Here is a 20,039-nt window from a genome sequence, read left to right on the forward strand (position 1 = left end):
CACCTTCATGGTGTCAGTTTCTGACCGTTTGAGCGGACACATTTGTGGCCTGCTGGAGGACATTTTTCAGGGCTCTGGCAGTGCTCCTTTTGTTCCTCCTTGCACAAAGGTGGAGGTATTGGTCCTGCTGCTGGGTTTTTGCCCTCCTACGGCATCCTCCACATCTCCTGATGTGCTGGCCTTTCTCCTGGTAGCGCCTCCACGCTCTGATAACTATGCTGACAGACACAGCAAACCTTCTTGCCTCAGCTCGCATTGATGTGCCATCCTGGATGAGCTGCACTACCTGAGCCACTTGTGTGGGCCGTAGACTCCATCTCATGCTACCACCAGATTGAAAGCGCCACCAGCATTCAAAAGGGACCAGAACATCAGCCAGAAAGCATAGGAAGTGGTCTGTGGTCACCACCTGCAGGACCACGCCTTTACTGGGGATGTCTTGCTAATTTCCTATAATTTCCACCTGCTGTTTATTCCATTTGCACAACAGCTTGTGAAATTGACTGTCAATCAGTGTTGCGTACCGAGTGGACAGTTTGGTTTCACACTTTGGTTTCAAAGTGTGATTGACTTGGAGTTGCATTGTGTTGTTTAAGTGTTGCCTTAATTGTTTGAGCTGTTTGTTTATTACTTTATTTTTTATTTTTTGCTTCAACTAATTACAATATTTAGTCATTGTTTTAAATATAATATTATTTCAGCTATTTTAATGGCTGAAAATGTTTTTTTTTAAAAATGCGCACTTTATTGAATATGACTAAAAGTTGACTAAAACCGACTACGGTATTCTTACACACTTTCTTTTCCCCTATAAACATTTTAGATGTAAGATATCTAAAGCAGGAAATGAAGCCACTGGAGATCCAAGGTTTTTGCTGACAGTTTGGGGGCTCAGAGTAAGTTAGGCCTGTCACCAAGACATGATTGTTTGAAACACTTGAAACACACTGCTGGCTTGACCCTAAACGCAGAGGTCAAAGGCGAAAGGAAGTGGAAATATGCTCTCTAGCATTCATTTCCCTCGACAGCTCCCCCTTAATGAGTCAGCATTTTCATAAAGCTTCATGTTTCAGCGTTGTAATGCTGAACTAAGTGACAGCTGAACCATATTTTATGTAGAAAATTACTCTTGCATGTGCAGGATTTTGCATTGATCCTCTTGTTGATCAAGTCCGTCACCATCAACTGGAACTAGGTTATGCGGATAACATATGTTTTATTTTAGACATTAGCATATTTGACATCTTTTGTTTCATGAACATTTTACGACTATATCTATTCAAGGTCCACATGCATGACATTCTGAACCTAAATATTTTTTATTTGGTAAACACAGACACTTACATCTGTTGTGATGACATTCTATTACAGAATACAGTATATTGTTTTTGATATATTGTTGGTGCTGTGAGTATTATGGATAGTTGCTCATGGTCTATAATAAGGTTTAAACATGTAATGATTTTAGAATCATACATTTTCACATGCTTATTACTGCAGTAATTGCAACTAATCTGCGTAAGTGAAGAAAACATCTTATTCAGTGGATGGACAACAAGAAACAAATCTGTCAACCCTCATGTATCTAAAATACATTTTAATCTTGCTTCAAAGCACATTTGTTACAATAACGAATATCTGCTTTCATTTTTTTTTTGTTCTATACAGCATGGATGTCATGTAAAGTGGTTTACATCAAGGCACAAGACACAGCCATGGACAGGATAGCATCTGGAGATGGAGATTTTAATGTTGTCCCTGAAACCTGCAATGTGCTGCAGACAGAGGAGTGTGGATCACGCTTCACATGCCGGATGTGCTCTGGGCTGCCAGAGAGAACAGAACCATGCTTCTCCGCACTTTCAGAACGGACTTGGCTACACAGACACTAAGCTTCCTCTTAACACATGTAAACAGAAGTGTTACATTATTCTTGGATCATTCTCTTTTTTCTTTTTGGATTTTTTTATTTTTGCTCCAGAACAAAAAAAAAAAAAAAAACAAGAATTAATACTGCATTAAAAAAAAAAAGATGAGCTGGATGCAGGAGATCAGTGCTGTTTGTTTGGAGGCCATTTCTGGTGAGGGTACAGAGGTTTCATTCTCAAGGGTCTTGTATAGGAGCTGATGTTTTCTTACAATGTCTGCAAGAAGAAAAAAAATGTGCAGGTGTTTTCACCAGTCACCTTGAAACTGAATGTGGCCTCGTGTGAACTGTTGAAACGGTTTAGACTTCTCACCAAATCCACTGGCCTGTGAATTACACCTGGCTGCTGTCTCTCCTTCGCCGTCCAAAGGCCTGAGCGCCCACGTTGGTGGGGACGAAGTTGCTGTTGGCCATCCCCCCCGACCGGCTCAGGAAGTCTGCCAGGCGATGGGTCACGCACGTGGCGGTGTTGCAGGCCCGCTTCATTGTGGTGATACTGCTTTTGGGGAGAAAGGAAGTCAGGAATTCTTCGCTTACCTAATCTGTACATAGACTGATTAGCAAAAAACATTAGATTCCTATGCAGTTTTTTTTTTACAAATTTAACTTGAATCAGTCAGAGCTTCAAACACACAATGCAATGTTGGCATGATGGCCTTTTTAAATGTTTGATATTTGGTTAGTTTCTTACCTGATTATGTTGAGTTAATTTGCTTTTATAACAGACAGTGTATATTCCGATAAATGCCTAATGCATATCTAACTAGATACTAACGCTTCACATAATTGTCCTGGGGGAAAATTGTTTATTAAGATAGAAACAAAGACACAGAACAGACGGGTTTTTTACTGCTGTGAAATAGTGCTATATCCATTGACAGTGAGTGCACATAAAGCTTTACTCTCTAACTGTAAGATTTTCATTTCAGCACTGAATAGTTTTCTTTAGATTGTCTTGAAGTAACATGTTGCTCTGTCTAAATGTATTCATTAAAACATAAAGGGGAAAAGTAAATGAAGTAATCTCAAGTCATTTAGGGCAAGCAGAATCCACATGCAGGGACACTCTCCCACCAGGATGGGGCTAGGGCTAGGGCAGCTAGGGCCGGACCATGCAGCTCAGTTGCGCGTAAACTGCTCTCCATAGCCTGCAAAGAGATCAGTGTCCGGCAGACTGCGCCTCTTCCCCGGCGTGCCCGCTCCAACATTGGTGCGGGGGTACGTCTGCAATTTGTGCAGCTCCTGAGAGAGCTTGCCCAGTGCGCAGGTGCTGAGGTTGGAGCAGCGCTTGGACAGAGGTCTGTCTGGGCTGTTAGGAGAGACAACATGCAGGAACAAACTCATAGAAACACAGTCATGCACAGAACATTCCTTCTAGACCAAGGCTGGGTGCAATGATGTAATATATATAGATCCACTATACACACACACACACACTGTCATGGTCAATGTCCATCTGCAATATTGCTTAAAAGTCCATTTGCAAATTAATGATGTACTATGAATACCAATATCCTGCAGTAATTTCTTGAATTGTATTTTTCTTTAGGTAAATCTGGCACTTTCTTTATAATTTCAAATAATAATCAATACAGTCCATTGTGACATATTGTGCAACATATTGTACTATTGTAATAATAGTACAATATAATTTACAGGAATTTTGTCTGCCCCAGCCTTAGACTAGTATACATTTCAATTACAGGCTCAACATCATGCAGTTTTTGAATTGCATCCTCCGTTTTTCATTAAAATTGCACTTTGCTAGGGAAAGTCCATCATGCTGCCACCCGGTCCTCAGATACTGAAGTAGCACTGCAGGATGATACTCAGCCAAATGACGTCAGCCATGCTTCAGGTTTACCGTATGAGCCTAACTGAGCCAAGAAGCCCAGCCTCCTGCCATTCACAATGCTCTTTTGGCCATGCAGTCTACCCCGTTGCCCATATCTGCATTCCCATTCACATGCACTTCACGAGCAATCAGGCAGCTCATCGGTTTCTAAAATAAAAAGGGTGTCCCATGCAACAGCTACACTCTGATAACTCAATATTCTAATCAAAATAAATTTTTCCTTCAGTTTTTCCCTCTGTAATTGCTACACATACCTCTTTCCTGCATGACAGCAGGCCTGTCAGCTATTGAATGCACTGGCAATGAATTTCAGGGAAAGGGTTTCTGTTTCTCACCGGCCGAAGACGTTTATGTGACGGGCTAAAAAAAGAGTCATTTAAACAGCAGTTCATATTTTGCCAGTCGCCCGCTTTCAGAATTAAGGGACTGTACCTGTTGCCATCGTTGGCTTGCTGCTCCAGGTCCTCTGCAGTCATTTGCACAAATTCTTTGGCGATGGCGTTGAGCAACCTGCGTGTCTCGTAGTCCGTGAGCGTGACTCGATTAGGCAAGGACTCCAAATCGGATCTGCACATGAAGAAGTAACATTCGTTTTGCCCTAAAATCCGCATCTGCGCAAGACAAATTGTTGTCGGGAGATTTTTACTGTAACGACTACTTATATTAAAAGCTGCTGTCAAGAGAACACAGAGCCATTATTTAAACAATCCACTTTAAGCACCCCAGCTAAAGGTTGACAGGTAGCCAAGATCTAATTTATGGCAAAATCAATATTGTAGTAAGGACAGAGGTTCCTGGCAGAGGCTCCTCGGATAAAATCTCTTAATTCTCTCAATGAAATTACGGATTTTTTTTTTATATATAAAAGCAGAAGGTCTCATGCGGTGATCTTTTTCAAGGCAACATGCAAAACTACACTGTTCTAAAAATTAGATAGTGAATTTAGTTAAAGCCTCACCTTGCAGGAGCAGCATGTAAGCAGGACATCTGACAAATTATCAAAGCATAAGCGACAAGAAAAGAAGAAATCTTCAACATAACCATGGTACCTGTAAAAAAAAAAAAAAAAGAGAGACAATTTGCAATAAATTGCAATGAAACACACAAAACATATGTCCAGTGAGACTCACAGTGAAATAAAAATCATGCCACTGTCGTTTTTCTTTTGCCCTTCAAAGGCACAGTAAGTGATCCTAAGGTTACAAGACAGAAGTCTAACTGTTATGCCTTCCAATCCAGGCTCAGGGCAGCTCATTTTCACACGCTCTAGAACTTCCCTGCCACTGTCCAATCTTCTGTGAAGACCCTCATCCAGCAGCACCAGAGACGCCTCAAGTCTGCACTGCTGTTCTTTTGCTCTCGACTAAGCCAGCCACTGTGGCTTTTTGCCGGAGTGATTTTTATAAATACAAGGAGCTGCTGACAGAGGCTCCTAAGGGACCCCGTGCATTAGTGTAATGAGCTGCGGTCCCTGCCGAGGGGCAGAACAGCAGCCCGTTTATCCTTGAGAAGGCGACCAGCCCAGCATTTCTCCACTGTCGGAGCAGAAGTGGACGCCGACCTCGTAACCCTCACAGATCTCACAGATCTGTCATCTAATAACAGATTTAGGACAACGTGCACACCGACCAGGTCCCTGAGTGGAAGTAGCCAGATGTTTTCTCTTACCTTGAGTGTTAGAGCTGCTGCAAATGAACAGAAAATGGAGGAAAGTTGGGTTAGTTCAACTCGTAGACCAATTCGGTGAGTCTGTTGCATTTGGCTACTATGCAGCCCCTATATACCCGCCACTGCTGCATGCATTGACTGTGTAGCTGTCCCACTGACCAATCTGAGCCAATCGAAGAGCTCCGCTTCGACAGACGCCCAATCGCCTGTTCCGTTAGGTCAGTAGAAAAAAGGGAGGAAAAAAAAAAAGAGTACAGTACTCCAGTGACATCATACCCAAGTCACAAAATGCTCCATTCACAAAAATTTGTCATTCACCTGCACCGCAAGGTATAAGCTGGTGGATAGAGAAGTATATAAATCCCCAACTGCATGCTTTAGAGCTACATGCCATGTATGACAGTTGATTTGCATAATAATAATAATAATAATAATAATATTAATCTACTTTATTATACCTTTTTACATAGCAATATTCTTTTTTTAATATTGAAAGTAGTGACATCAAGTTTCAGTCAATTTATTCGATTGTTTGCGCTTCCTCTTTCAAGTGGCCTCCAATGAAAATCAAAGAGTGGCAAATGACATGATGGTTTTTGGGCTGTTTCTTTCTATTTTTTTTTTTTTTTCTGAGCCAATTACAAAACTGTTTGTCAGGGGGCACCATTTGATTCCCTTTACTTTCCATGATTGGTTGAGGCTCCATAAAGCATCTGGAGCAAGACGCCTCTTTTGCGTCACTGAGGAGCCCCATTAGTGCGGATGGGCCTTTTAAGGCTATTGAACTGAGCGCCAGACCGATGACAGCTCCAGTAAATCAGGGGAATTGGAGAGCACTGGGGTCCCCCCCAACTATAGACACACACACACACACACACACACACACTGCCCCTCGATGGACTGCGTGGAGCACAGAAACTGCAGTCTCCCCGCCTCTCCGTAATGAATTACCACTTCCGGCCAGCATCTCTCTCTTTTTTTTTTCTCGCGGCAATCCAGCCCTTTTCCAAAGATCAGTGAATTGTTCAATTGATAAGCAAATTCCGGCTCAAGTTTTCGTCTCAGTGAACAAAATAAAAGTTTGAATCGATACTGTAACCTTTCCAGGCGAGCAGTGCTCCAGCGTTCCATCGTCTCTTCCTCCTAGACTGAGTTATTCCAAAAGACAGATAATCATTTTTGCGAGAGATATAAAAAAAAAAACATAAAGCAAATTGCACCGTGCCTGCCTGGTCTGGAGTGTACATGGATGCATGCACGATCGGACCAGATGTTCCCATGGTTCCTCTGCAGATAAAAAAAAAAAATCAAAATCCAGTGGGACCACCGAGGGCTCCATAATTACTGATAATAACTCTTCTACGTCCTGAAGTCCATATTTACCCCATTAAGACCAAGAGCGAGCAGTTCTAATCCCACACTTGTGCAGAGAAGCTTTTCCTGCGTATGTGTCCACTTGACCGGGTGTTTGGCCACCTGGCAGAAGGAAGATGGCCAACGTCAGGGAAGCGTTCGTCCAAGAGCCGCCCGGAAGGCAGCTGCCCACTTCAGGTGGAGAACAAAGTTTTCCGAGCGGGGCCACGGACATTAAGGAAATGAAACTGAATTAGAGAGCGCGGCCCATTAATCAGACCTTCGCCACAATATCGTCCCACTCATCGCTGGGCCTAATAAAGCCTCCCACTGTCCCCAGCTCCACTTTATTTAATTGCGCGGTAAAATTTGTGATTTGTTTTCATGCAATGAAGAGGTAAGCAAGGTTGGTTCATTAAAGCGGCGGAACGAAATCCGGCGCTGGGAAATGGGCCGCATGCACTAACAAGGGGCTTTTCATTTACCGTTCAATAAATCACCTTTCCGTGTTATTTCATTAGCGTTGCGCTCTTTCGGACACCCCCGGAGCGCGCTGACCGCACATCAGCTGAGACAGGGGGCGAGAGGCGGCGCCTTATTTCCTGTGAACGTCCTCATTAAACACCAGTGACAAATCCCAGTCTTTGAGAAGGATCCCCCCTCCGGGACCTGTTTACAGAAAGAAGGCCGCAGGACGATGCTGCTAATGAGGCTCAAGTCACAGCAGAGCGGCTGATCGAGAAGAGAGACGGCGAGGGGTGGGCGGGCGGAGGGTCGCGCTCTCACCGCCGAGCGAAAGCGTCTACGTGCGTGTACGAGGGGGGCGGGGCTCTGCGTGACAATAATTCCCCAGATGTAGTTCTGAGTGACTCCATCTTCTTCCTGTAAGCGGGTAAGGAAGCAGACCCGTGATCGGAAGGTCGTGGGTTCGAATCCCGAACCGCCAAGATGCCACTCAGCGTCCCCAGGGTCCATGGCTGGGAGTTTCATAAGCAGCACCGTGTGTCACGTCCCCGTCTACGGGCTGGGAAACGTGACAACGAAGGAGAGGGATGTCTGAGGCGGGAATACACACGTACCAGGCCGAAGTGAAATATTGTGCTTTTACTTGCAGTGAGAAGTGAACAACCAACTAGAACCTAGACATAACATAACAACAACAACCAACAGGACAAACAACACACCATAAAAGGAGAGACTATACAGTTTTACTTAACAAAAAAGGTGAAATAACTGAAAACATGTTTTATATTCTAGTTTCTTTGCTCTGATTACTGCTTTGAACACTCTTGGCGTTCTCTCGATAAGCTTCAAGAGGTCGTCACCTGAAATGCTTTTCCAACAGTCTTGAAGGAGTTCCCAGAGGTGTTTAGCACTTGTTGGCCCCTTTGCCTTCACTCTGCGGTCCAGCTCACCCCAAACCATCTGGATTGGGTTCAGGTCCGGTGACTGTGGAGGCCAGGTCTCCACTTGTGTTCATTCATAGTTTTGATGCCTTCAGTGAGAATCTACCAACATAAATGGTCATGAAAGAAAGTAAAGAAAACACATTGAATGAGAAGGTGTGTCTGTACTATAGGCGGAGCCATAAAAACCCAATCTCCACCCAACAGACAGCCTAAGAGAGTGAAGTGAATGTCACATGTGATACAAAGCAGCACAGCACACAATGCACACAGTGAAATTTGCCCTCTGCATTTAACCCATCACCCTGAGTGAGCAGTGGGCAGCCATGACAGGCGCCCGGGGAGCAGTGTGTGGGGACGGTGCTTTGCTCAGTGGCGCCTCAGTGGCACCTTGGCGGATCGGGATTCGAACTGGCAACCTTCTGATTACAGGGCCGCTTCCTTAACCGCTAGGCCACCACTGCCCCAAAAGGGAAACTCACCCCAAAACCACTCTACGGCCCAAAGGACTCAGATGTTGACCGAATGATCCACACCTGCCAACACCCAGCTTCCTTATATCTTGTCACCATCGGTTGTTTTAGTCAGGAACTGGCCTTTTATGTATGGGTGATATCCTTAAACATGTCACACAATGTTTTATGCAAGAAATGAGTTTCATTTTTGTTTTGTAGGTTTGCCAACTTTTATTTTTTAACAATTATCCTGATCTAAATGAGCTTACTGTGCTTTAACTTGTTCGTAACCATGATAAGGCTGTTTAATGTAGATAAGAGTGCTGCTTGCATTTATTTACTCCCCTCCTTATAAGGCAGGTGAGCCTAACAAGCTCAGCAAGCAATGTAAGCAAGAGGTGTTTTTTAAAAAGTGGCCATCATATCTAGACACTGGAGTGTTAATTCATTTAAGACATTTTTATACTGCTGTAATGTAAAATACAGGCTAAATTTACAGACCTGTTAATTAATTAATCTTTAATTTACCCTCATTTTACACCTTAAAAAAAATGTAAAGTACATCTATATATATATATAATCCACAAAGGTGAAAAAAATGGTATTAATAATTATACCTTGCTTTATTAATATTTAATTATCATGAAATCACAAATATAATGACATGAATATTGCATCATGATTTAGCAACATTATCAGTTATTAGATGTGCTGAAGTCAAAGCATATGTAGTAAATCATTAAAAAAATGTTTTAGTTTATGTCCCAGTGCGGTACTTCTCACGCTCGGGTTCTAAATTGTGGATTAACGTGGAAAGAGGCGCCCTCATAGCTGTGATCTCTGACATGGGCATGTTGCATAGGATCAGCGGATGAACTCAAACAATAAGAGCGCCTAGTGCACAACATGGGCCTCTAACATATAGATGTATTGTTTTTATTGGGTCAGATTATAAGAATAAAAAATGTATTTTACGTAAATAGGCACAAGGCACTTTATTGGTATCATGGAGCCGCTCATATGAGGACATTACTGCAGTGCATCCCATTCAGAGTAACGCACCCCAAATCATAATTTGACAATGTTATAAGAGATGGTTCTTGGGGCAATTATGAGGTCGTTTTTGTCTGCGATTGGCCGGTGGGGATTTGGGGGCGGGGCTTTTCTACTGCTGGGAGCTGGGGGGAGGTTGCCCCTACCCCCAACTCCGCCAGTGATTAGAACTGACCTTTAACTTGCCAAAAAAGGGTCCCATAGCGCTCCAGGCCAAAGTTTACGGCCGCAGGCCTGTGCGTTCTGCACACTGCAGGTCTGCAGCACGACCACGTGCGCATGGAAGTTATATAAAAGAAAAAAATCCGTCCCGTTCTGCGGATTTGTTCCCATTAAGAGGTTTTGCGACACGCTTCCTTGTAAATGGAACGGTGGCGATTTCACGAGAACGCCGCCATGTACCTGACATTGATTTATCGAGAAGTGGGCGTGGCTACGTTCGAAACCCAAAACGGATCAATGGTGTCCGGCACTGGCCGCTTATTTTAAAAAAGCTTTTCGGCCCGCCGGGCGATCGCTATACACTTCCAGGGGGGGGGGAGATGCATGCAGAATTATAATATTAGTAAAACCACCGGGCGCGTTGATTCGTAACGGCGGAGGTGGAGGTGGTGGAGGGGGAGCAACATGTGCAAGATGATCCACGAGTCTTGCCGGGGAGAAGAAGTCCCCCTCCTCTCGCCGCACTAAGGGCGACTACTCAGGATGGGCTCGGTCGGCCGACTGGCATCTTACGTCCCGCTCTCCTCCAGCCAAGCCCTGTGCGCGCTGGGCACCTTGGCGGTGACCCTCCTGTTCCTGGTGGTCGTTCGGCAGCTGGTGAGGCAGCGGAGACCCCGAGGCTTCCCCCCCGGGCCGACCCGGTTCCCCCTGATCGGAAACATCCTGTCGCTCGCGTCCGAGCCGCACGTCTTCATGAAGAAGACCAGTGAGACCTACGGACAGGTAAACTGGATCGTTCCAAAGCGCTGTCTTTAAATCTATACATTTTTGCATTTTTTTATTTTAGAGAACTGGCATTAGTGTTTTTTATACTGGGTGGGGAAAGTGGCTTTTCAGAGGGATTTTCGGACTCGCCTGCAATGCTTCATTAGGTGGCACCTCCTAAAAATCCTAAAAAGCACACGGGCGGATTTTTATACCCTGTCAAATTACGGTTTGCTGCCTGCAACATTCACATTTTTCCTCCCTTTGTTAAGCCATAGACGCGCCGTCATACGCAAGGGACCGTCTGTAAAAGGGCATTTAGTGAAAGAACGAACAAGTCAACGCGTATATTTTAAGTCACAGCATTTAAACATATGCATGTTTGTACAAAATTAATATATATCCTATGTTTCTGCAACAAAAGACTTTGTTGGGTATGCACAGGGCACACAATAGGTGCGTCCCTCATGTCTGGTGACACCATTTATGAGCTCACAATTTTGTGACCTACACCAGCCAGGTCGTTTTGTTTTGTTTTGTTTTGTTTTGTTTTGTTTTGTTTTGTTTTGTTTTACTTTACTTTACTTAGCAGAGACATTTATCCAAAGCGACTTACAAGAGGAAGACTGTTGTGGGCTGTTGTGCCCGCTGACATGGGAACTTCATGGACCAGGATTATCCCAAAAGATGTCTCTGCAATCAGGACTGGTCCCTACAAATGCGTATTTAGGCGTCTTTGAAACTTAGCACCCATATGAATGCGGCGCCCAAGGTTTTTCCTGCTGAACATTGCATTCGCTGGCTAGCCTTCTTGTGTCCTGCTGTCAGCAGTTATGCAGATCATCAACACACACGCACCTGGACTTCCACAGAACACCATCAGCCGTTGCATTGTTAGTCCAATCACCTATTTGCACTTTGTAAGAACTTTCAGTGGAGGGTGGGTGATCACTGCCCCATAAAAAGCATATTGCATTGCCAACATTTTGCGCTATATAGTATCTCTTGTGTAGGATCAGCGCATGTCTCCCTCTTTTATACTTTTTACCTGGGTGCACTTTTTAAACGCTCCCTTGACAGTGAAAAGATGGTGGAAGAACTCCCCAACAAAAAAACGGCCACATCAGCCAACATATACTGTAGTGTGTCCTCCGGTGACACGAAAAATGTCAGTTCGGTCCACGCGTTTATGGGTTTGCAGTAAAAGTGCTGAGGAGTGCAGTTTTGAGACAGGGTTTGGGTCTGCTGGGGTTTCTAAGAAAACAGAGCAGCTGTACATGATGCGATCCAGATGATCACATCTGTTTTATTTTCTCCGCAGATTTTCAGCCTGGATCTTGGCGGCATCTCCACCGTGGTCCTGAATGGGTTTGATGCCATCAAAGAATGTCTTTCACACCAGAGCGAGGTGTTCGCAGACCGGCCCTCTCTGCCGTTATTTGTGAAAATGACCAAAATGGGAGGTGGGTTTGCAGTGCTTATGGTTGCAGTAAAATCAGTGCATTTTGTTAATTCAAACCTGTGATGCTGGAAGAAGTTCCTTGCTCCCAGTAAAAGGTTGTAGCCAGGTTGACTACAGGCAGGCCCGCACCCAACACATTTGGAGGCCCTGGGAAGATTTTAGGTGGTTTCTCCTGGCATAAATCCCACTGCCAGTTAGTGTTGTTTGCATCAACGAACCTTTATGATGTGACGGTTATGTGATGTGATTATTATTATTACCACTACTACTTAATAGGCTTTGCTAAGCATGTACATTCACGTGGGCTTATTCTTTTCATTTTAAGTCACATTAATTCAAAGCACTTTTACACTATTTTCCCTCCTTTGTTGGTGGCGCCCTTAGCGTTTGCCTATATTGCCTACGCCACAGGCACATGACGAACTAAACCAGGCAATTCAGTGATTACAACATGTTGTAATTAAATTAGCGGCTGGGGTCGTGGCTTTCACCACTGTGTGGGGCCTCCCCTGCTCATCTTCAAGTGCCGTATTTTATAAATGCACCATCAATGGTATTTTATGTGCTGTCAAATTAAGTCCCTCTTTGTTTTCCCACCCCTCTGTAGGACTTCTCAATAGCAAATATGGCCGCGGGTGGATTGATCACCGGAAGCTGGCTGTTAACAGCTTCCGATACTTTGGCAGTGGCCAGAAGATGTTTGAGAGGAAGATCTCTGAAGAGTGCATGTTCTTCTTGGATGCCATAGATGAGCACAAAGGCAAGCTGTTCAACCCCAAGCACCTCATAACCAACGCCGTCTCCAACATCACCAACCTCATCATCTTTGGTGAGCGCTTTACTTATGATGACCGGGACTTTCAACACATGATTGAGATTTTCAGCGAGAATGTGGAACTGGCGGCCAGTGGGTGGGCCTTCCTGTACAACGCTTTCCCATGCATTGAGTACCTCCCCTTTGGTAAGCACCAGAAGCTCTTTCGAAATGCTGCAGAGGTTTACGTCTTCCTCCTGAGAATCATCGAGCGTTTCTCGCAGGGACGGGTGTGCCAGTCACCCCGGCACTATATCGACGCCTACCTCGACGAAATAGAACAAAATGTCAGTGACAAAAACACGTCTTTCTCTAAGGAGAACCTTATCTTCTCCGTTGGAGAGCTCATCATTGCGGGCACCGAGACCACCACCAATGCCCTCAGATGGGCCATCCTTTACATGAGCCTCTACCCCAACATCCAAGGTGGGTCAAAATTTCATTGTACCAAATAACTCCTGATGAGTAGCTGTGAAATGGCGTTGCTGAAGACTGTATTTTCTGTACAGAAAGAGTGCACAAGGAGATTGACAGCGTGCTGCCAAACGGAAGACCACCCACCCTGGAGGACAAACAGAGCATGCCCTACGTGGAGGCCGTCCTTCACGAAGTTCTCAGATTCTGCACCATCGTACCGCTGGGGATCTTCCGCGCCACCTCACAGGACGCCCAAGTGAGTGGGTACACCATCCCCAAGGGCACCATGGTCATCACCAACCTGTATTCGGTTCACTTTGACGAAAAGTACTGGAGCGATCCGGGCATCTTCTGTCCGGACAGATTCCTGGACAGCAACGGTAACTTCATCAGACGAGAGGCTTTTCTGCCATTCTCATTAGGTATGTCTTCCTCCCTTTCCACAGCTCCATACTTTTAAACCTTTATTCATCAACTTGTTGGCTACATTTCCGAAATAGAGGTCTGAGCATGTCAGTTTCGTCACACTTTCCAGGTAGGAGACACTGCCTTGGCGAGCAGCTGGCCAGGATGGAATTGTTCCTGTTCTTCACCACCTTGCTCCAGAGGTTCCACCTTCAGTTCCCTAAGGGCTGTTTGCCCAGCCTTTCTCCCAAACTGGGCATGACTCTCCAGCCTCTGCCCTACACCATATGTGCCGTCCGGAGACAGCCTTAAATCCTTGTCCCTCTTCTTCAAATCGCAGCAGCCTCAGGGGTTCTTTCCAAGAAACTCCAGAACTTCAGTCTGAACGTTTTTTTTTTTTTCCTACATCTTTACTCGAGTGCGAAATCTGACCCCTCGCCCGTCTACCACTGAATTTCCCATTCTGTGAACCGGCTCCCTCTCCGGTTTCACAGAAACCTCCAACACTCAGACTATGTTGCGGGTTGCATCATGCGCGCAGCCATCGACTGAACTTTTGGCAGCCGTCCGGTGCCTTTGACTAACGTGGAAACTGTGTGAAAGGAGGTTCATCTAGTCAATGATTGACAGGGTTTGAGAGGCTTGTGCGGTGGCGTAGGGGCTTGTACTGTTTTTTCTTTCCTCGAAATGAGAACATGCAGTCCTGCCATTCCTGTAGCTCCTCCCCCGGGGAGATGTTCTGGGGGTATCACCAAAAAAAGCACATTTCTACCTGATTCCACTTACTCATAAGACCTCTATGTCGTACCACATTATTATTTTTTGCTGTCTCTTGATGTTTTTTGTACTGCAAATAATTTGCTAAAAATAAGACATGAACAAATGTATTACAGAAGAGAAATAAACTCTTGATTTCCACGTCTGGCTTTGGCAAAACGCTCCCGAAAGAGTGTCTGAAGTGAAACGTTCTCCTCAAGTGACCTCTCGTTTTGGCCGGGGCCACACACTCAGAGCTGGACTGAATTAATGAGTCATGCATCACCCCAGACAAAGGCGGCCGCGCTTCACGTGTTCGGCACAAACCGCTTAACAAGAGACAGATGTGAGCCAGAGCCGGCTGCGATTACCACGTTTCCCCACGCCAAGCGGGACAGGGGTCCTCGGCCCCCAAAATGATGCTAATTCCTGGGCCAATTTGGAGTTTGGGTTCCATTTGGGTGCTTTGCCCTGTATGGTTGCATTAGACTCTTCGGTCTAGTCCAAAAGCACAGTCAAGGTGACCCTGAAGTCTGAAGTCTGCGTCCCTCTGCAGTTATGGCACAAAATCCATGCATCCATCAAATATATATGCAAGTTCTCTCATTGCATCAGTAAAATGTAAAACTAATGTAATGGCAAAATAAATAAACCAGTGATTAAAATTCTACCCAACCCAACATTATGGAAGCCAACTCTGGCCATAATAAGTTTATTTAATCTTTATGGAAAGTTATGGAAAGTGAGGGTGTGAGTATGGTGGTCAAAAATGTGAAACGACGACCTGTGTTCCAGGGAAGTGAGTTTATAATCATAAATGTATGGAAAATGTTTAAAATTATTTGGTTTGAGCGCTTAAACAAAAATGATCAATTTGGGACATTTCCCTTATTTGGATTATTTATGGGTGTATAATCTGATATTAATAACCCCAATAAGGAATCATCTCTTCATAAAACACTCCTGGTCTTCATCTTGAAAATGAAACAAGACGCCATATGCTGCTTAAAATCATCCATGGTTGGTGCTGATGTGCAGTTGATGGTCCACATAATGGAATTTAAAGGAGGAATGTCACACCCCCTTCCCCGACACCTCCCCACCGAGACCTCTGGGTGAAGTTGCACCTTAAATCTGCCGTACTCTCGCACTCTAGCTAGAAAAATATAAGAGCCACGGGTTATTTTAAGGGCTGGTGTTTTATGACAGATATAAATAACAACAAAATAAAAATTCCCCCACAATTCTCAACAAACAAAAAAAAAAAGCCTGAACGGTTATACTGATTTCTACTGTTGCTACATAAAAGGTGACAAGACAGCTGTTCATAAATGTTTCAAAGGCAAAGGGTGTCACGGTGGTGCACAGACCTACACATTGAGAAGCCAACAAACAATTTGCATTCACACAACATGAACAATAAAATGAAATAAAACTTTAAAAACATAAAAAAATAAAAGGAAGTGTGTGGTGGGGGGTGCAGGTAGACTATTGTCCGGTCTGATGACACACAGGGAAGAAAAAAAAAAAACGCACACGTAGACAGCATCGTACAAGGGAAAGCTGAGACTGGCGAGAGGCGCTGAGGTGACAGGGCACTACTGACCTACACAGACTGCTGCTACTGAACAGGATCTGGTCTTAAAGGGTGCTGCTGCGTGGTGGTTTTTGTCCTTTTTTTTTTTGGAACATATCTGATGTTCCTGGAGAAGAAAACTGGACTGTGAGCAAAAGGAAACAAGCTTCTGTCACAAGATGCAAATCACAGTACCTGTGCACAATTCCTCAGAGCAAACGCTCACACACACACATACACACGTACACACACACACCAGGCTCCCACGCAGAACCTCAGTGCATGAGTGCAGCATGGTCCTGCAGCGCTTGAGGTGACAGCACCGAGCTTAGAAACGGCTGGTGGGCTGGAGAGTGGTCATGATTAGGAACACAGACAGTGTTAAAAAAAAAAAATAATAATAATAATTACATTTAAAAAAATGGGACAACGCACCCTAAAACTCCACATCTTTAGACAGTAGAACAAACTCAGGAAGCAGATGGTGATAGGTACAGGTTCTCCATGTACAATGCAGCTATATGTAGAAAACAGATGGACTCAGCTGATTAATTAAAAAATATAATATTTATATATATTTATATATATGTATGTATATATGCAGATACTCTTCCTGTGCAGAGGTTAAACACTTTTTGGTAGTAAAATGTGCACATTTATATCTTATTCTTTTTAAATATACTACTTCCTTTGATTTTAAAACTACCCACTGGAGAACTTTCTTCTTCTGATAAAATATCTGTTTATTAAACAGCGGTGGAGGAGCATGGCGTGCGAGTCGCCGTTGCCCCCGACCGCTGTACACTTCTAGTGGAATGCCTAGAGTTCTCGCTTCAGACAAAAAATATAGAACTATTGATATTAATCCTGCCTCATGTTGAATAATAATAAAAAATAGAAATATTTTTAAAAAGTACAGCTTTCCAGGCAATACCCTGGATCACATCAAACTCAACCACTGGCCTTGGTGTATGTGTGTGTGTGTGTGTGTGTGTGTGTGTGTGTGTGTGTGTTTATGATGTGTGATTTGGCAATGTTGCTTTTGTGTGTTTGTTTCTATGAGGATGGATCGCTTTCTAGACCATTTCTAAATTGATGGATGGGGAATGGGGAATTTGATAAAAACAGACCATTTTCAATCATCAAATGCCTTTTTCTTTTGATTCATAAGAATATTTTAAAATTCAATTAAATATAAAAAAAATGATTTGTCATATTGACAAGGATTCTGAGAAACTGTGAAAACAAGAAATAATATATGTGTGTGTGTGTGTGTGTGTGTGTATAAATGTAATATGTATGTGTGTGTGTGCATATATATCCCTTCATGAGAACAGCTTTCGCATTATGGTTCGAGGGGGAAAAAATAAAAATCATCAGTTGGCAACTCAGCATTCCTGTAGAGGACAGAATACACACACGCGCGCACACACACACACACACACACACTCACACGTAAAAACACATCAACAAACAGACAAAAAGTATTAAAAAAAAGGCAGGTGGTACACACATTAATAAAAAGCATCAAAAAACGATGCAGGTATAACTTTCCACTTCAGTCAAACGTCATTGTGTCTCCGCTTTCCTTGAGACCAAGTCTGTGATACAGTGTTTTGTGTCGCCAGCATGAGGAGGAAACCGCACTGGTTAAGTGCAGGATAACGTGGCCCAACTTAGTCAGACCGCCGTAGACAATAAATGTTCGGACAGGCACATTAGATTCATGTTTCGACGATATTCCTGAGGCTGAGCCTGAGAGCCTGAGCCTCTCCACATTTGAACTGTTCGCTTTGGTAACGGGTGTCACTTCAATGTGATTTTGTTTTCCTTTACTTTTAAATGTATATATGTATGTGTATGTGTGTGTGTGTGTGTGTGTGTGTGTGTGTGTGTGTGTATATATATATATATATATATATATATTTTTTTTTTTTTTTTTTTTTTAATCTTTAGATAAGTACCTATGGGAGAGTCAAACAGTTCGCAGTTCATGGCAGCATCACAGCCGGTTTCACCATGGACGGAACGGATCGAGCCTGCTTGGCTCCTCCCTTCAGCAGAGTCCTCGTGGAGCTGCGTTCCGTCTCTCAAATTCTCCATGGGGTTGAAAGTGCATAGGAGTGGGGTTTCACGATTGCAGCAACGATCCTCTCACAGTAGTAAGGCATTTTTTTAAAAATGTATGTTTGTTTCGTTTCTTTCAAACGTCATCGGTTGGCGTCTGAGTCTGAGGGTCGACACAGTGACGATTTCGGCATGTGGACACCCTGCAGGGTCTGTTTATGTGAGAGTGTGTGTGTGTGTGTGTGTGTGTGTGTGTGTTGGAGGAAGAGGGGTGCTCGCCCTCACTCTACCCCCCTCCCTGAGCGTTCCGACTCGGTGCGCACTCTTCCTCCTGCTACTGGCGCTCTTCCTCCTCCGCTTCTTCCTGAATGGCTTGGATATCGTCTGAGGGGGAGGTGGAGGGCGGCAGGGAGGAGTCCTGTTGCTGCTGGTGTTTGGCCAGCTCTTGTCTCTTCTCCTCCTCCTCCTCCTCGATTGTCTTCTTCCACACCTTGTGGTTCTCTGTCAGGTGCTGCATGATGCTGCAGAAGAGCCGACGCCTGCCCTTTCTTCTTTCTGTCAGAGAGAGAGAGAGACAGGTGGGGGGTAACGGGCGTGTGAGTAGTTCAGGTCAGAAGCCGTCACCACCACAGTCACATTTACATTTACATTTACATTTACGTCATTTGGCAGACGCCCTTATCCAGAGCGACTTACAACGTTTCGCTTTCAAGTTACCATCGATGAAGTGATCAGTTCCGATTCATTAGGACCCCCAACTATGAATACAATCTTTTTATTCACTCTGTTGTAGATTCTGTACACAAGTTCGACAACAAGGAAGTTACAATTTAATCTAAATATTCTTTAAAGAGGAAGGTCTTGAGCTGTCGTGTGAAGGTGCTCAGTGACTGAGCTGTTCTGACCTCGAGGGGAAGTTCATTCCACCACCGAGGGGTCAAGACGGAGAAGAGTCTAGATGAATGTTTTCCTTTTACCTTCAGAGATGGAGGGACCAGGCGAGCAGTACTGGAGGCTCGGAGTATACGAGGTGCAGTGCAAGGTGTAATAAGAGCTGTGAGGTAGGATGGTGCTACTCCATGTTTGGCTTTGTAGGCCAGCATCAGTATTTTGAACCTGATGCGTGCAGCTACTGGGAGCCAGTGGAGGGCAGAGGGGTGGTGTGGGAGAATTTGGGAAGGTTGAAGATCAGTCATGCTGCTGCATTTTGTATGAGTTGTAGAGGTCGGATGGTACATAGTGGTAGACCAGCTAGAAGGGAGTTGCAGTAGTCCAGTTGTGAGATTACTAAGGACTGAACCAGTATCTGGGTGGCCTGGGTCGACAGATAAGGGCGGATTCGTCTGATATTGTAGAGAAGGAATCTACATGAGCGGGAAAGATTGCTGTACAGAAATTTGTCAGAAAATAAAAGAAATGCTTAGCCTGACAGACCCTCAGACGTTTGATTTTCTATTTACCTATCCTTCAAATTAAGATCACTTCAAATTAAGGTTGGGCGAGATGGCAAAAAAATTCTTGCACAATATGCTTTCCCATATCAAACAATTAGATTTTTTGAACGATTGTTATCACATTTTTTTTGCTATTACCATTCTGACTGAACAGACTGAAACTTTAAGGAAGCGGCCCCATAATCAGAAGGTTGCCGGGTTCAAATCCTGATCCGCCAAGGTGCCACTGAGGTGCACCGTCCCCACACACTGCTCACTAAGGGTGATGGTTAAATGAACATTTCGCTGTGCTGCTGTGTATCACTTCACTTTATTATTTATTATTACTTCACTTGCTCCATGTCGCATTGTCGCATAACCAATATGGTGACCGGCCCTTTTCTTTTTTGCCAGCTTTACGCATTGAGCCCCGTCACTTGGTACCGTGTGCATTGCTTCTGTATT

General features: G+C 44.3%; 3 protein-coding genes and 1 long non-coding RNA gene across 6 annotated transcripts in view; 1 reads left to right on the forward strand and 3 right to left on the reverse strand.

Annotated features, from left to right (window-relative positions):
* Positions 1 to 2,410: 2,410 nt before the first annotated feature.
* Positions 2,411 to 18,216, reverse strand: LOC114766431 (calcitonin-1-like). 2 transcript variants are annotated; one of them, XM_028957229.1, is made up of 4 exons: positions 18,039 to 18,216; positions 4,741 to 4,831; positions 4,215 to 4,349; positions 2,411 to 3,236 (listed from the first exon to the last, which is right to left on the reverse strand). In XM_028957229.1, exons 1-4 carry the CDS (start codon positions 18,175 to 18,177, stop codon positions 3,047 to 3,049), a joined length of 555 nt encoding a protein of 184 aa, XP_028813062.1. In that variant the 5' UTR covers positions 18,178 to 18,216; the 3' UTR covers positions 2,411 to 3,046. The 2 variants fall into 2 exon arrangements, with proteins under 2 accessions (XP_028813062.1, XP_028813065.1); XM_028957232.1 differs by lacking the exon at positions 18,039 to 18,216 and adding an exon at positions 5,451 to 5,523.
* Positions 6,699 to 8,159, reverse strand: LOC114766432 (uncharacterized). Its single transcript, XR_003742784.1, has 3 exons — positions 8,129 to 8,159; positions 6,834 to 6,926; positions 6,699 to 6,737 (listed from the first exon to the last, which is right to left on the reverse strand). It is a non-coding gene; the product is annotated as an uncharacterized LOC114766432 (long non-coding RNA).
* Positions 10,423 to 14,168, forward strand: cyp2r1 (cytochrome P450, family 2, subfamily R, polypeptide 1). The gene is made up of 5 exons (XM_028957228.1): positions 10,423 to 10,662; positions 11,966 to 12,107; positions 12,714 to 13,346; positions 13,430 to 13,759; positions 13,873 to 14,168. The coding sequence occupies exons 1-5, from the start codon at positions 10,423 to 10,425 to the stop codon at positions 14,052 to 14,054; spliced, it is 1,527 nt and encodes a 508-aa protein (XP_028813061.1). The 3' UTR covers positions 14,055 to 14,168.
* Positions 18,217 to 18,448: 232 nt separating the features above from the next.
* The window catches only part of pde3b (phosphodiesterase 3B), a 39,277-nt gene continuing 37,686 nt past the window's right edge, over positions 18,449 to 20,039 (reverse strand). Inside the window, exon 16 of one of the 2 annotated variants that reach the window (XM_028957221.1) lies at positions 18,449 to 18,696. In XM_028957221.1, coding sequence (XP_028813054.1) covers positions 18,476 to 18,696 — 221 coding nt within the window. In that variant the 3' untranslated portion in view covers positions 18,449 to 18,475. The remainder of the gene's footprint in view (positions 18,697 to 20,039) is intronic. The other variant, XM_028957222.1, reaches the window with a different exon arrangement.

The sequence above is a fragment of the Denticeps clupeoides genome, chromosome 16 (assembly GCF_900700375.1).
Source record: "Denticeps clupeoides chromosome 16, fDenClu1.1, whole genome shotgun sequence".
NCBI lineage: Eukaryota > Metazoa > Chordata > Actinopteri > Clupeiformes > Denticipitidae > Denticeps > Denticeps clupeoides.